Below are 14440 nucleotides of genomic sequence, written 5' to 3'. Positions count from 1 at the left end.
TTTACGAAAATGGCTCATATGCATGTGCGACTGTGACTGAACTGTTGAATACTTGCCCACTTGGTTTCCGAGTGTACCCTAGCAACACGCTCACACCCGCTCGTACACATACAAGTAAGCCAACGATCTCATATCCTCCCCTCCTCTAGGTGGAGTCTTGACGACCTTTTCATCATTGAACAAGACCCACTCATCCTCTACTTGATCCCCCAGTCCAGCTTGTGGCTGCCTGATCGTCGCTACATAATGACCTGAATGGACTGACGGACCCTTGTGCGAGATGAACGCTTTGAGGCGATAGTTTGCGGGCAGTCTGGTGCTGCCGCCGACGTTTGCCTCGGATCCAGATGCGTCTTCAGGAGGGTGCACCATAGACTCCTCCCCCGGATCGTCGGGGTTGGAGAACAGCCATTCAATGGCTTGTTCGGGATTCCCACCCTTGAACCATCAACACAAGCGCAATGGAACTGCCTCACCGTCTGCCGCAACGCCTTTCTCGCTTGCGCAGCTGAGAAGCCCATATCAGCGATTGATGCAATCTGCTCAGCAGAAGGCTCTGCTCCAGATCCTCCAGACTGAGGCAGAGGAGCGTCGATGTCTGGCGTCAGATATGCTCAGAAACACAAAACCCACCAGGATCCTCCATATGCTCCAAGAGCCACGTCATGGCAGTTTCAGCATCACTGTTGCCTGTCGCGAGCAAGGCCTTCTGAGCACGAATCAAGGGGAACCCCATGGATTCTAGCTGTGAGAGCGCCACAGGGTCAAACTCTGGCACAGAGGCTCATCATCAGCTCTGACCAAGTTGCTTCTCACCTGGATTGGCATCCAGATCAAGATCCTCTTCGCCGGCTTGTCGCCCTGTGCCCACATACTTGTCTAGGCATAAGGTTTCGGGAACGTGAACGGGAATTTCTGAACTCGTCAGTCCCCGCCCCTCACTTAGACCCACCCAGCTTGGTCGGGACCCAATTGACGAGCTGGAACTTTTTCATATGCAAGATCAGGAGATCCGGAAAGGTCTTGAATTTGGTGGACCTGACCGAGTCAGCATGTCGGAAGCCACAATGTTGCCCACTTTTCCGCCCGTACTTTGCGCCCACAATTTGAGCAAGCATAGTCTGATAGCTCCTCCGGCGCACACAGCGCATTGAGACATGCCTCCAGCTCTACCGGCTTCCAAAGCTTCTTCCCCTCCTCGCCCACTCCGTTCTCCTCTGCCTCAACTGGCAAGCTAGCTAGGTCCACCGCATCGACTCGGTACCCGACTCGTCTACATTCCCCACACTGCAGTCTCTGCTCCATACCGAACTTGACAATGTTGGTCGATTCAAGCTCTTCGTTTCGACCCTGTCGTTTGGCCTCCGCCCTTAAGCGCGTCAGGAGATGCTGTAAGAACTCCTCCGAATCCTGTTGCCTCATCGTGGAGAACTCTTCGTGCCCCTTTCCAATGAGCGCTTTGAATTGGCTGGGTCGGATACCTTCCTGAAACCGAGGCGCCTCCTGTTCAAAATCTGTGGCGGGTGGAGCCGTGGCGCGATGAGAGTACCTCCCAGAAATTAGTCCATCAGAGAGCTTCAGCATCTGACATTCGAGACAGGAGGCGGGCAGAGGGTTGTCGCATGTTTGGAGGTGTGAGAACGCTGCATCGGTGTAGTATCGTTCGCGGAACGAGGGGAGGGAGAAGAGCGTCTGCATCACTGATGCCATATAGCAGCTTGAAATATAAGTGTCGCACCGATTTCGAGTCATCGCTCACCTATTCCCCAGGTTCTTCAACCCAGTCATGCCTTTGCCAAACACCGGTTCAAGCTCTCGTCCATCTTCACCTGTCATTGAAAAGTCAAACTTGAGATTATGTTCGAGTTGCTGGTCGGTCAGTCCACTTCATATTGCCAACACTCACCAGCTCCGTCATTGATTTTTCAGTTTTGGACAAGTCCATGACCTGCATGCCAAATGTGCTGAGGTGGAACGGGAGTGACGGATCGAGTTTAGCATCATCACAAGAGTAGCAGTAGATATCTGAAGTCAGTCAAACCCCACATGTCGAACTCACCTCCCATCCCTTCTGGTGTGATGGTCCCCAGCTTGACACCCACACTATGCCCAGTCTCGGCAAAGTGTTGCAGAGCATGCCCATTGCCACCGACACCTCCAAATTGTTGTCGTCCACAATTGACATGCCCACAGATGAGACAGAGCCATAAATTGTTGGTCAGATCGCAGTGGTCACACTTCGTAGCGACTGCTCGTGAGTCAAGTGATGAACCAGTACTCACTGTATCCTGGGAACTGGGTCATATCCTGGTCCAGAGTCAAAGTATGTTCACAAGCTAGGATCTCCTCTTCCCAGGCTTTCACTTCGGACTGCTGAGCAGACGACAAAGCCGACATGATCCCTGCAATGGTATTCGCCACCGTCTTGTCGTCCGTCGATATCGGTTCGCCGTACGCGGAACAGCCGAAGCATCGCAAAGACGTGGTGTATTCGTAGAGCTCCTCATCGCTCGGCGCGGCGATTGCTAGTTTCTTCACTGGTGGTTCTTCAGAGTCCTAAGATTGGATGAGCTCCCAAGCGAGCATATGGTCGCAGCTCACCCTCCGCTTGGGTTCTTTCCTCGTTCGCTTAATGACCACGCCTAGAGGATGCTTGGTCTTTTCGTAATGCAGCAGCGCATGCCGTCTGCCCTCTCCGAAACATCCTCCATTGAAGCATTGCAGACATACCACCACTCCCTCTGTATCATCCTGGGCCATGCATTAGCTCCACCCTGCCCCGCCCCGCCCCGACATAGCTTACCTGACCGTCGAAGCAGAGAGTGCACTCTTCACTGGACATGGTCAGGTCACGAGCGTGGTCATGATCATGAGCCGACTCACCGGTGAACCTGTTGAGATGGTCCTGGCGGCTTCAAGCTCGCTGTGACTTTCTCGACGTGTGAGCAGCCCATCGCTTGAGATATGATTGAACAACATGACTGACTGAGTACCTGGCCTCTACGCCGTTACTTGAACACTGGGGCACCACAAGGACGGAATCAATTTTCCTGAATGTTGCCGCCGTCATATACCTGTAATCTTCTTGAACTCATACATCATCCCATCCACTCACTCTAAAGTGACTTGATCGAAAGTTCGACGCTGAGAGGTTATTCTCATTAGCAGCCTGAACTGTAAGATCAACGCTTGCGAATACTATCATGGCTATGAATCCGAATCAACAGCCACAGGCGAATGCGCCGAATCCACGTAAATCTTACTACTAGCATTGCCAAGGGATGCGTGCTGATACGATCCTGCAGAATTCTACACGCCTGGTCCTGCTAGTCCTCCAAGTATGTCAAACACTGCACAATTATGATTGACACTTCCAGTCGAGGTCAATCACTCCCCCTTTGCCCGGTCCGACTCATCGCAACGCATAACGTTTTCAGAGATGGCTAGAATGGCAGGACGACCGCAGACGGTGGGTTCGGCGTTGTTGTCGTCGATCCCTGCTAACTCCCGTCGCCCAGTTCGACGAAATGTACTCTGTCCCGGAAAGCTTTCTCGAGATTGAGGTGTCGAAACCGATGACTCATGGTGCGTGTATCTACTCATCTCGGCGATTAAGCTGAACCCCTTGTCTCAGGTGCGGGCAGGAAGATGTACACAGATTATGAAATCACTTGCCGGGTGAGTACAGACTGCCTCATCGTATGCTCATACCGCAGACCAATATCCCAGCGTTCAAACTGCGTCATTCGATCGTTCGTCGTCGGTATTCTGATTTCGAGGCCTTCCGAGATATCCTAGAGAGAGAATCCACACGGGTCAATATTCCGCCGCTTCCAGGCAAGGTAGGTTCTGAGTCACCTGACAGCTCGCTGACACGAGCAGGTCTTCACCAACCGCTTTACCGATGATGTGATTGAGCAGCGACGAGAGGGTCTACAACGGTTTTTGGAAGTCGTTGCCGGTCATCCATTGCTACAAACTGGAAGCAAGGTATTATGTGCTTTCCTTCAAGGTGGGAACAACATCCAAAGGAACGATGCTGAGCAACTTGCAGATCCCTCTTGGGAGAAATCTCAATGGTGATGGACAGTGAGAAGATGGATGAGGAGATGCAAAGTCGGAAATTTGAGGACAGAACATCCTTATGGAGTCACCTTGAGTCGTGGGCGCGGCATCGGTTGTACGCATAGAATGTGGATCATACATGTCTAGACTTGGACATCGGGCCTGGCTTTCGGGTCTTCTGCATCGACTTGCCACGTCGGCCCTAAACTTGTATTTTTAGCTGAGGTACACGAGAATGCGTCAATGAGCTCGGGCTCGTTTGAGAAGCATGCCGAGCATCCTACCTAGCTACTCAGCGCGGTTGGATGCACTTTGACGTGAAAATGTGGTGCCCTACCCTCCTCGCCCATGAGCAAGGGTGGCGATGAGATGGTTCTTTAAATGGTCCCCCTTATTTACAATACGCGCTTTTTCCGCCTCTCGCTCTCCCTCATGACATGCAACGAAGTTAATTCGCCTCTCTAGCCATTGCTGTTCAATCGTTCAAGCCGTATCACTTCGACAGGGGTAGCCATCAGCTGCAAAGACATCCGCCCCGACCACAACGGGTTACGACGTTGTCGGAGGTGAATAGGTCTTCACCCCTTGGATATCGTCTAAATCAACACATCACTCGCAACCCCAAGTTAGTACCAAGTCATTTGGAGTGCGATCAAGCGCGGGCCCTCGATTCAGCAAACTTGTTTTGGCCCACAGCGACTGCATTGGAGATATTCAAAGGAGTCTGAGTGCCATTGAGAGGGCGTAGGGGGACCGAGTGTAGCGGGAACCAACTTGGGGGTTTGGACCCGTCCAATACGACCAGGTGGAAGGGCCACTTGCAGTCCTCTAGCCTCAGAGCCCCATCCTTACGGTCAACAGAGCTTATTCCCAGGAGCTGTTCCACAACTCGATGGCCGCCTCGCGGGCTGATACACCTCTTTCGCGCCATTCAACAGTCTTCCAGCCAGTCCAATCTCCCACCTCTCGATTCAATATAGGGCTCATCAACACCACGCGATATCTCTGATCGTGACTTATCCACACGACATTACTCTGGCGTATCTCCGATTGCAACATGGAGGACGCATCTTCCAATGGACCCATGACGGCGAGCTCTAGTAACGCAAACAAGCCTCTACCTCGTCTCGCAATGGAGTCAACTGCTCGCGATACAAACGCACCTCGAAGTGCACCCGTTAGCCATCCACCACCTCTGCGAGTCACAGATGTCCGCTCGCCTCCTCCACGATCCGCTTCATCTCCTGATCCTCGTATCCCTGAGCCGAGGGCCACGGGTCAACCGAGAGATCCATCGTCTGCCCATTCACCCTCCGACTTGACCCCGACAAATGGTTTTCAAGACCACTCTTCCTCATCGCGACCAAGTCCAAACCTGTCAATGCCCGTCCCTCATCCTGTTCGTCCTCGAGGGGGATCAGCTGGCGAGAGACCAGGCAGTTCTCATCGAGATGACTCAAAGGTCGGCAGATTAGACGGACCCACTGCTTGTGGCCAATGTGGACAAGGCGTCAGAGGGCAATTTGTACGAGCAATGGGCAAGGTCTATCATCTGCAGTGTTTCCGTTGCAAGGTGAGTCTGGGAGGTGTGCATCAACTGACACATGCAGGACTGCGACAAAGTCGTTGCACAGAAATTCTTCCCCATAGAGGAGGCAGACGGGATGCACCCGTTATGTGAGAGGGATTATTTCGCCAGACTTGGCTTGATCTGCGGCAAGTGCGACCAGGCATTACGGTCGAGCTACATTACTGCGTGTGGTGAGTAAGCTATCCTTGAATATCGGGCTGAGTGTAACAGGCAACAAATACCACGTCGAGCACTTTACGTGTTCCGAATGCGATGTTCTGTTCGGACCCAACGATTCATACTATGAGCATGGTGGCAAAGTCTGTAAGTCTTACCTGACAGTTCTGGCGGCTCACGTCAGATTGTCATTTCCACTACTCGACACGCTTTGCGGTCAAGTGCGTTGGTTGCGAGACGGCTATCCTGAAACAGTTCGTGGAGATGAATAGAAACGGGCGTGACGAATGCTGGCATCCAGAATGCTACATGATATCTAAGGTGGGCACCCCTCAACCGTAGTAGCTGACAACCCGCCAGTTCTGGAACGTACGACTTGCATCTAAATCATTCAACACTCCGGCCAACTCTGCAGTTTCCTCAGCAGTCTCCCTGCTGGAGATGACCCCTACATCCAACGCCACTACGCCGGCATCCGAGCTCGAGTTGACACCGGAGCAATTGAAAGAAAAGCAAGATGTCATGGAACGCAAGGTGCAACAGATCTGGCATGTCCTGTCAAGCTACGAGGAGAGCTCAGCAGCTTTAATCGGAGATATGTTGAGAGCTGTTAACGGCCGCCAGCTGCTTGAGATCATCCTCTTGGCGGAACGTTTCATCTTATATGTCGAGGTGTTGTTCGCTGCGATCGACGATCTGGAGGCTCAATTCGCTCTCGCCGGCGTCAAGGGTTAGAGCCGAGCCTGAAAGTAAATCGGACACCTCGCTGACTTCCACTTAGGCATGTCACACGCACGCGAGGCCAAACATCTGTGCAGGCGTCTGGTCAACCTCCTCTCCGCCATGTCTGCCGTCTCGCCGAATACAGAAGAGCTCTTCAATCTCATCACTCAGCTTGCACATTATCTGAAGATTCTCATCCGTGTTGCCCTCACCGGAGCAATCAAGTTGGAGCGGGATCTGGGCAACCCCACCGCCATGTCAAATTGTCTCGCACGGCTGAACCTGCTGGCGATGGACAACGGAGATCCCACCGTACAGACTCGAGGGAATCATCCGCCAACGACGAACCTTTCCACTGCAAGTGATGAGGAGCAACTGCAGCGGAATATCGACAGTCTGACGCGGCAGCCGCAAGGCTACATCCCGAGCACGCAAAACATCGCCTATGGCTATCGATCATTAGCTTTGGAAATCACTGGCGAGTCCACCTTACGTGGATCACTGGACGAAGATACGATTCCTTCCGAAGGCTGCGGGCTGTGTAAGCAGCCAGTAGAGGAAGACTGCGTTCGACTTGGCATGTTTACCCGGTGGCATCCTGCCTGCCTTATCTGTATCATTTGCGGTGACAAGGCCGGGGCTCCTCTTCTTCCACCCAAGGAGCCTGAAGAACCCTCTGAAGATGCTGCCGCGCCAGTCGTCAAGAAGCGAACACCTCCTCGAGTTGACGACTTTTTCTATGAGCTCCCAGACAACATCAACGCTTTGACCGTACCAGAGACGATTCTCTGTGTCATTCATCGCACACCGACAGCAAAGAACGGCTTCAAAGGTGTTTCAAGACTGGAGCAATACGCATTCTTATTGCATATTGCTTTGCGGAGGTTGTACGTGCATTTTAGAGTCAACCATGATCTACCGAGTGGTGAGTCGGCTGTTTGGGGCACTTGCTTATCTTTAGTCCGGGGGCATACCCTTGACGATGCTGCCGACGTCAAGCGAGTCAAGTCTGTTACTTTGGACCGAAAATTGTCCTACACTGCGCGTCTTCCACAGCGATCTACGGTCGTGGAATCGCCTGCGGGTCGCATGGCGGATGAGAATGGTCAGGTTGTCTCGGCCCGAGGATCCGCCAATGGGCACGAGCCACTGAACATGGAGGATACAGCAGGACCTTCAGTCGATGTCATCCGACCGCCATTTGCCCGGAACAACACCAGCATCATGATCATAAACGAGAATGCGCCTGGAATCGACCATCTCCCGTCCATCGATGACGATGCGCTCACCCTAGGCGACATACCACTCTTGGCCACCCAAACCAGGGACGGTACGACGCAAGATGGCCGGCCACTACTGTCCTTACTCAACCCTGTGCAGAGCCTCATTGTCAAGCACTTTGCGCTTCTCCAATTGCAAAAGACCCCGATAGGTCATCTAGTGGAGCTTGACGAGATCCTCGAGCTATTGGATACGCGGAAGAATCAGTGGTGGAACAAGATCTTCAAAGGCCCAAACAAGAAGGACCAGAAGAAGAAGGGTGAGTTGCGCCGATTTGCACGGGACTAATTTCCTTCCAGGCACATTTGGAGTTCCGATTGAGATCCTTGTGGAGCGGACTGGGTCCGATTCACAGCAGGGTGCTTCAAATGCCCATTTACGCGTACCAGAGTTCATCGAGGATATTATCTCCACCATGCGTCAAATGGGTGAGTGCGGCGCGATTGATCTCGAGCTCACGCGTCAGATATGGCGATTGAAGGTATTTTCCGGAAGAATGGCAATATTCGGCGGCTGCAACAGGTCGCGGATGCGCTCGACAAGGATCCCGCAACTGTGAACTTGTCCGAGGAGAATCCTGTTCAGCTGGCAGCATTGCTCAAGCGTTGGCTGAGGGAATTACCAGACCCGTTGCTTACATTCCGCCTCCATCGACTTTTTTGTGCAGCAGCATGTAAGCGACGGAAGGTCTTGCACATGGCTAATGCTTCAGCCCTACAGAATCGAGATGACCGACATCGTTGCCTGCACCTGCTAATCACCCTCCTGCCTCGATACAACCGAGATACCATGGAGGTGCTCTTTGTCTTTCTCAAATGGGTTGGCACGTTCTCTTACCGCGACGAGGAGACTGGATCTCGGATGGACATGGCAAATTTGGCGACTGTCATCTGTCCTTCGATTCTGTACGCCAAAGGCGCCAACGCTGCGCGGGACGAGTCCTTCATCGCCATTGAGGTTGTTCAGGAGTTACTCGAGAACCAAGACGACTACTATCGCGTCCCTCACGACCTCATGTTCGTGATCAATGAAAACATCTTCAACATTTTTACGAAAGAGCTCGACCTCCCGCCGAAAGAGATCCATCGACATTGCCAAAAATACATGCAAGCTCGAACTGAACATCGTCGAATGTTCGGACCAGGATTCGGACGGGAGGATTTCCGCCGACATGAAGGGATAATTGAGCCGACTCCTCATCCCAACGGTTCACGATCCCATGCGACTATTGCTGGATCATCCAGACCTACTAGCTGGGCCCAGATATCTGGCTCGCAACAGTCCCTCAACGCAAACATGAATTCTCCTGGTGGGGCCCCCTGGCGTGGACCATTCCAGGGCAGTGCCAATGGCTCCAGGAACAGTTCGAGAGGATCGGCGCCGAGCTCCCCGGGACCTGACGGGGAACGTCGATCCATACAATTGGAAAGGGACAGAAGTTGGACTCCAGTGCTACCTTCTGCGCAGCGTGAGCGTGAGCGTGAACGAATCGAGCGGGCATAAATTGTGTCGAGGCTGGTGTATCTTTCAAAGCAGAAGAAGGAGTCGTCTTGGGGAGAATTACGAACACGAGGAATCAGGTGGAGCAAATGATCGAACACTTCAGACATCTCTTGCACTTCTCAACACGGACAATATGTTTCTTGTATCAACTCTCTGTACTCAATACAAAGTGTTCAGTCCGCATCAGTGGAAGCAGTGCTAATCTGGATGCATGGCAGGTGATGATGTCTCGTCAAAGTTGACTGCAGCTATTAACCACACGTCTCTACCTCCATAAGCCTGTTCATCTATCCAACCCATGCCTTCCCGCATGATACAATCTTCCAGTGCTGTCCTGACGCGAACTTCTGTCCATCCTGTATTTCGTTTGACTTCTGCTTCTCGAAGTCTTCCACCTGCAGCAGCGGCAATGACCAACAGTGTGCTCTGATCTGTATCTAGCTCCCGAGGGACAGATCGTATATAAATACTGCCTCCCACTGGTTTGAGTGAATATCCGGAACCAAGGGGTCTAAGGAGGTCGATGGCTCGATAAACATCTTCTGGTGAGATCAAACTGTTCCCGCCTCTCATCTTGTCTATCCGTCGGACCAATTCTCCAACTTCAATCATTCCTCCATTCCTATCTCTTGTAGAGACGCAGACATCGACCACTTGAAGCGCCACTTCATTATCCCATTCTCCCAATCCCAGCATCTCCGCCCGCCATCCACTCGCGGAACTGCTAGATGATCCACCACCATTACTACTGCCACCAGATCTCAAGGCTCCTCTCGACCCAGCTAATGGATCCACTCCAATCGCGGCACACATCTTCTGAAATTGATGTCTGAACGCTGGATCTCGTCGAATATCCGCTCGATGAGCTATGGCAAATGAAGTGAGGGCATCTCGGAATGCATCTAGGGAAGTCTGGAGTGAGGCCAGTTGATTGGTAGAGATGGTATTGGACAATGAAGCGTAAGATGTAGTCGTAGCTGTATGTCGTGACAGACCAGAGATCCCAACCCCTTTCCGCATAATCGTTGGATCCTGATCCTGGGACGAACCAGTGCTGGACCTCTCTCCGTAATCGTTGTCGTTGTTGTCGTTCTCGTCTGTGGTCGTGAGATCTCTGTAAATAATGCAGCTGCTAGGAATCTATCTAGATTCAGATCGACGGAATCAAATTGTGTCTACTACGTCACCCATTTTCTCCCCGTTCCAGTGCGCCTCCTCCTCCTTCAGCAATTCCCCCCTCTTCTCTTCTCTCTTTCCTCATTTCGTCTGTCGCTCTCGTCCGAATCTGATATAGTCATCTCACCTCGTACTCAATCAAGAGTGTAGAGCAGCTCAAGTTGGACTGCACAGATAACCTAGCCCGCAGCTCTCTCCGCCCATAGCTTGTCGCCCGAGCTCCTCCCCGGCCCTGAGCGTCGCCAACTCTCGCCATGGCGTACGTCGCTGTCGTCAAGTCGCTGTATGACTATGCGGCTCAAGATCCAGACACGGAACTGTCACTCAAAGAAGATCAAGTGTTGTATATCATAGAGAAGGAGGACGAGGAGTGAGTGAATTTGATACGCTTTGGATCTGACATTGTTCAGCTGGTGGAAAGCGAAACTTAAAGATGAGCACGGATCGGAGGGATCTATTGGTCTCATACCGGCTTCATATGTCGAGGAGGTTGGTCTGTTTCAGGTCAACACCATGCTCATACGGATAGATACCGCCCGTTCATCAAACAAAATCCATCTACGCTTATGAAGCAACCTCTCCAGAGGAGTTATCCATGGAAGAGGACCAAACGATCCACGTTTATTCCGTAGAAGAAGATTGGATCCTTGCTCAGGTCGGAGATGAAGGCTCGAAACTTGGTTTCGTCCCCAGGACGTACTGTGAACCTATCGACGAGATGGAGGCTACGACTGTCGTTGCGGACCCGGAGGAGGCCGAGGCAGAGCTTCAAGCAGCATGGCAAGAGGAGGAAGAGGCGCAACGGCAGCGAGAGGCCGCTGAAAAGCAACGACTCTTGAAGCTCAAGGACAAGGTTGAGACGTGGAGTATATCCGAGATGGAAGGCAAAAAGAAGAAAAAAGGAACCCTTGGAGTGGGTAACGGTGCAGTGTTCTTTGCGTCCGATACCGACAAGGTGAGCCGCCTACATTGGCAATACCTGCTGACAGTCAGATGAGCGGGGTGAAGCAATACTCCATCACCGAACTCAGTGGTGTTTCTCAGCCATCGTCAAAGAATCTATCCCTCAGCTTCTCCACCCTTTCAGAACCCTTACTCTTCCATTGTGGAACAGCAGATGTTGCCAGCGCCATCATTTCCAAACTCGAATCTAGCAAAGCTGCGGCAGGTGAAGCTTTGGAGATCCTGGCGGCGGACGAGAGATTGGCCTCGGATGGTGAGGCCAATGGTTATGATGCTGCTCCCGCCTCGGAACCGAAAAGTGTCAGATGGGCTGCGCCTGCACAATCCGCATCAACAGAGAGTGCTATTGTACTGTACGACTTTGATGCTCAAGGCGATGACGAACTGTCCGTTAAGGAGAATGAAACGGTCACTGTGCTCGACAAGGAGAATGATGAATGGTGGACTGTCCGTAACAGATCAGGTGCTGAAGGAGTCGTTCCTGCCCAATACGTGCAGATCAACGATGGTACCCAACCAGCACAGGAGGAGGACGATGAAGAGGATGAAGCGAGACGTGCCGAGGAGGAGGCGGCCGCGGCGGCTGCGCTTGAGGCAGAGCGGCAGAGGGAAGCCAAATCGAAAGCTGAACAACGAAGAGCCATCGAAAAGGCTGCGAGGGAGCGACAAAAGCAGGAAGAGGAAGACCGACAATACGCGCTCGAGCTCGAAGCTAAGGAGGCGGCCAAGGCGGAGAAGCGGGCTCGAAAGGCAGAAACAGAGCAGAGAGCTCAACGAGAGCGCGATGCAGCGAGACGGTGAGCGCGACTTTGTAAGCTATGCTGATATCTCTTAGACGTGAGGCAGCAAGAGAGCTTGAACCGCCCAAGATCACCAAGCGAACCTCAGCCATGGATGTCAATCAGGCCGCGAAAAGTCTTCCCACTCGTGGCAAAGCTGCTCCTGCGAGACCACCTGAGAATAACAGACCAAGTAAGCGGATCACCTTCAGTGGGATACTAACGTTGCAGAACCCACTCCTGGCCGCACCCGTGTGTGGAGCGACAAGACTGGTCAGTTCAAGGTGGAAGCTGAATACCTGGGACTGTACAATGGCAAGATCCGTCTTCACAAAATAAACGGTGTCATCATCGACGTACCCCTTGATAAAATGGCTCAAGAGGATATCCAGATGATTAAACGACACGAGGCGAGAAAGGCTCGGGCGCAAGAAGACCCAGAGGACAATGTGCCTCTTGGTCGTCGAGGTCAGCCATCGCGATCAACCGAGACCAGAGTCCGCAGCCAGCCTGAATTCGAACCCATCCCTGCCGAGGCCATGAAGGAGCAGAAGCCGCGAAAACCTCGGTTCGACTGGTTTGCGTTCTTCCTTGACGCCGGGTGTGGTATGGACGATTGTACACGATATGCCGCCGCTTTCGATCGAGACAACATCGATGAGAGTATCATGGAAGATTTGGATGCGTCTACGCTGCGATCTTTGGGTCTCAAGGAGGGTGATGTCCTTCGTGTTCGAAAAGCCCTCCAAATTAGATTTGCGAAAAAGACCCCTGAGGAATCAGCTCAGATCAGGGCGGATGAAGATTACGCTCGGCAATTGCAGGAACACGAAAACTCTGGAGGGAAGGGACCAGCTCCTCAGCCTCCTCCTGGATTATTCACTGGCCCAGACGGTAAACTGTCCAACAATACACGACGAGGTCGACCTGAAAAGAAGGGCTCTGCGGCGGATTCGGTGGACGCATCTGCTATCGCCGCTGCCTCGGATCGTCTTTCAAAAGCGAACATCAGCACGCCATCACCTCCGCCCGTCAGCTCTTCTCCATCACCTGAAAAGCCCGCTGCGCCTGCTGCGACGAAACCATCGACTGGTTTCGATGACGATGCGTGGACCATCAAACCGAGTGCGGCTAAGCCTGCTTCTCCACCGCCAGCCTCTCCAGCTCCGCAGAGACAGTCGCCGCCTCCGGCCAACACCACGGAATCACTCTTGGCTCAGATTGAGGCGCTCCGACCGTCCAGCACAGGTAGCACGAGTCAACTGTCACAAGCCAAAACAGGTTCAAGTGCATTTGACAGCGTCGCATCTGTGCCCCAATCTGCTCCTCCGCAACCATCCTACAACCTCGGCGTACAAGGATCGAATCACAGTATGGCGCAACTCCAAAACATGCCCCGAGGACCTGTCGCGCCTATCCCCGCTAATCAGGGTCTTTTGGCACCGCTCCAGCCTGCCATGACTGGATTCGTCCCGACCCGAGGTATGGCTCCTCAACAGACTGGATTCCAGCAAGGACCAATGATGATGCAGCCGACTGGATACGCTCAAGGCTTCCAACAAGGGTACGGCGGACAGCAAGCAAGCTTGCAGCCTAGTGAGTGTGGCGATTTGGCCTTCTCCAGCTTTTCTGATTTTCCAACCCGTAGACTACACTGGATATCCTGGTAATTATGGTCAGCAATCTCAGCACTCGTCCTTCAATACTATCGCCAGCATGCGACCGCCCGAGCCTCCTTCTAACCCCGACAAGTACGCCCCTTCTAACATTTTCGCCGCAATGAAAAAGGCGGACTTTGGTAAACCCGAAGACCAAAGACCGCAAGAAAGCGGCAAATATGATGCCTTGAGGCCGCTCACGACTGGTGAGTGTTGGCTGTGAAGGACCTTGTGTGCTAATATTGTAACCAGGCTACAACGGCGCACCCGGCATGATGCCTCAACAGACTGGCATGATGATGCCTCAGCAAACAGGTATGATGCCTCAACAAACTGGATACGGTATGATGCCTCAGATGACGGGTTATAATCCTCAAATGGGATACATGGGTCAGAATAACAATCCGTATGGTCAACAGGGATATAGATAAGCTGTGCAGGGGGGAGCAACGAACATGCCCCTGTCATGCTAGGTGTAATGATCTTGTTTTCTATTATATCTCAATGTATGGTAGTCTGGAATGCATCCACGGATAATTCTCGGA

The 14440-nt window shown here is 52.6% G+C and overlaps 5 protein-coding genes across 5 annotated transcripts; 3 read left to right on the top strand and 2 right to left on the bottom strand.

The window, feature by feature from the left end:
- Window positions 1–10: 10 nt before the first annotated feature.
- Window positions 11–2977, bottom strand: BD324DRAFT_618491 (hypothetical protein). The gene is made up of 13 exons (XM_022015033.1): window positions 2884–2977; window positions 2804–2834; window positions 2602–2751; window positions 2283–2556; window positions 2060–2248; window positions 1907–2025; window positions 1760–1869; window positions 1079–1717; window positions 953–1038; window positions 817–915; window positions 634–783; window positions 477–598; window positions 11–438 (listed from the first exon to the last, which is right to left on the bottom strand). The coding sequence occupies exons 1-13, from the start codon at window positions 2952–2954 to the stop codon at window positions 91–93; spliced, it is 2388 nt and encodes a 795-aa protein (XP_021872956.1). The 5' UTR covers window positions 2955–2977; the 3' UTR covers window positions 11–90.
- Window positions 2978–3090: 113 nt separating this feature from the next.
- On the top strand, window positions 3091–4391 carry BD324DRAFT_618489 (sorting nexin-3). The gene is made up of 7 exons (XM_022015032.1): window positions 3091–3252; window positions 3306–3469; window positions 3519–3585; window positions 3635–3678; window positions 3717–3842; window positions 3883–4012; window positions 4055–4391. The coding sequence occupies exons 2-7, from the start codon at window positions 3440–3442 to the stop codon at window positions 4081–4083; spliced, it is 426 nt and encodes a 141-aa protein (XP_021872955.1). The 5' UTR covers window positions 3091–3252; window positions 3306–3439; the 3' UTR covers window positions 4084–4391.
- A 1055-nt stretch (window positions 4392–5446) lies between these two features.
- Window positions 5447–9319, top strand: BD324DRAFT_576998 (hypothetical protein; the record flags this gene model as incomplete). Its single annotated transcript, XM_022013231.1, has 10 exons — window positions 5447–5638; window positions 5676–5826; window positions 5867–5959; window positions 5997–6133; window positions 6173–6542; window positions 6594–7460; window positions 7497–8075; window positions 8116–8244; window positions 8283–8489; window positions 8529–9319. The coding sequence occupies 10 exons, from the start codon at window positions 5447–5449 to the stop codon at window positions 9317–9319; spliced, it is 3516 nt and encodes a 1171-aa protein (XP_021872954.1).
- Window positions 9320–9517: 198 nt separating this feature from the next.
- On the bottom strand, window positions 9518–10427 carry BD324DRAFT_644787 (putative negative regulation of transcription by glucose-related protein; the record flags this gene model as incomplete). The annotated part of the gene is made up of 2 exons (XM_022017601.1): window positions 10098–10427; window positions 9518–10067 (listed from the first exon to the last, which is right to left on the bottom strand). The coding sequence occupies exons 1-2, from the start codon at window positions 10337–10339 to the stop codon at window positions 9518–9520; spliced, it is 792 nt and encodes a 263-aa protein (XP_021872953.1). The 5' UTR covers window positions 10340–10427.
- Window positions 10428–10545: 118 nt separating this feature from the next.
- On the top strand, window positions 10546–14439 carry BD324DRAFT_587922 (hypothetical protein). The gene is made up of 8 exons (XM_022013759.1): window positions 10546–10865; window positions 10906–10984; window positions 11025–11450; window positions 11489–12255; window positions 12294–12430; window positions 12469–13833; window positions 13886–14101; window positions 14148–14439. Exons 1-8 carry the CDS (start codon window positions 10750–10752, stop codon window positions 14324–14326), a joined length of 3285 nt encoding a protein of 1094 aa, XP_021872952.1. The 5' UTR covers window positions 10546–10749; the 3' UTR covers window positions 14327–14439.
- Window position 14440: the final 1 nt, after the last annotated feature.

The sequence above is a fragment of the Kockovaella imperatae genome (assembly GCF_002102565.1).
Source record: "Kockovaella imperatae strain NRRL Y-17943 chromosome Unknown BD324scaffold_3, whole genome shotgun sequence".
Lineage (NCBI taxonomy): Eukaryota > Fungi > Basidiomycota > Tremellomycetes > Tremellales > Cuniculitremaceae > Kockovaella > Kockovaella imperatae.
The sequence above is the reverse complement of the archived record's forward strand: the minus strand, read 5'-3'. Positions and strand labels throughout refer to the sequence as shown.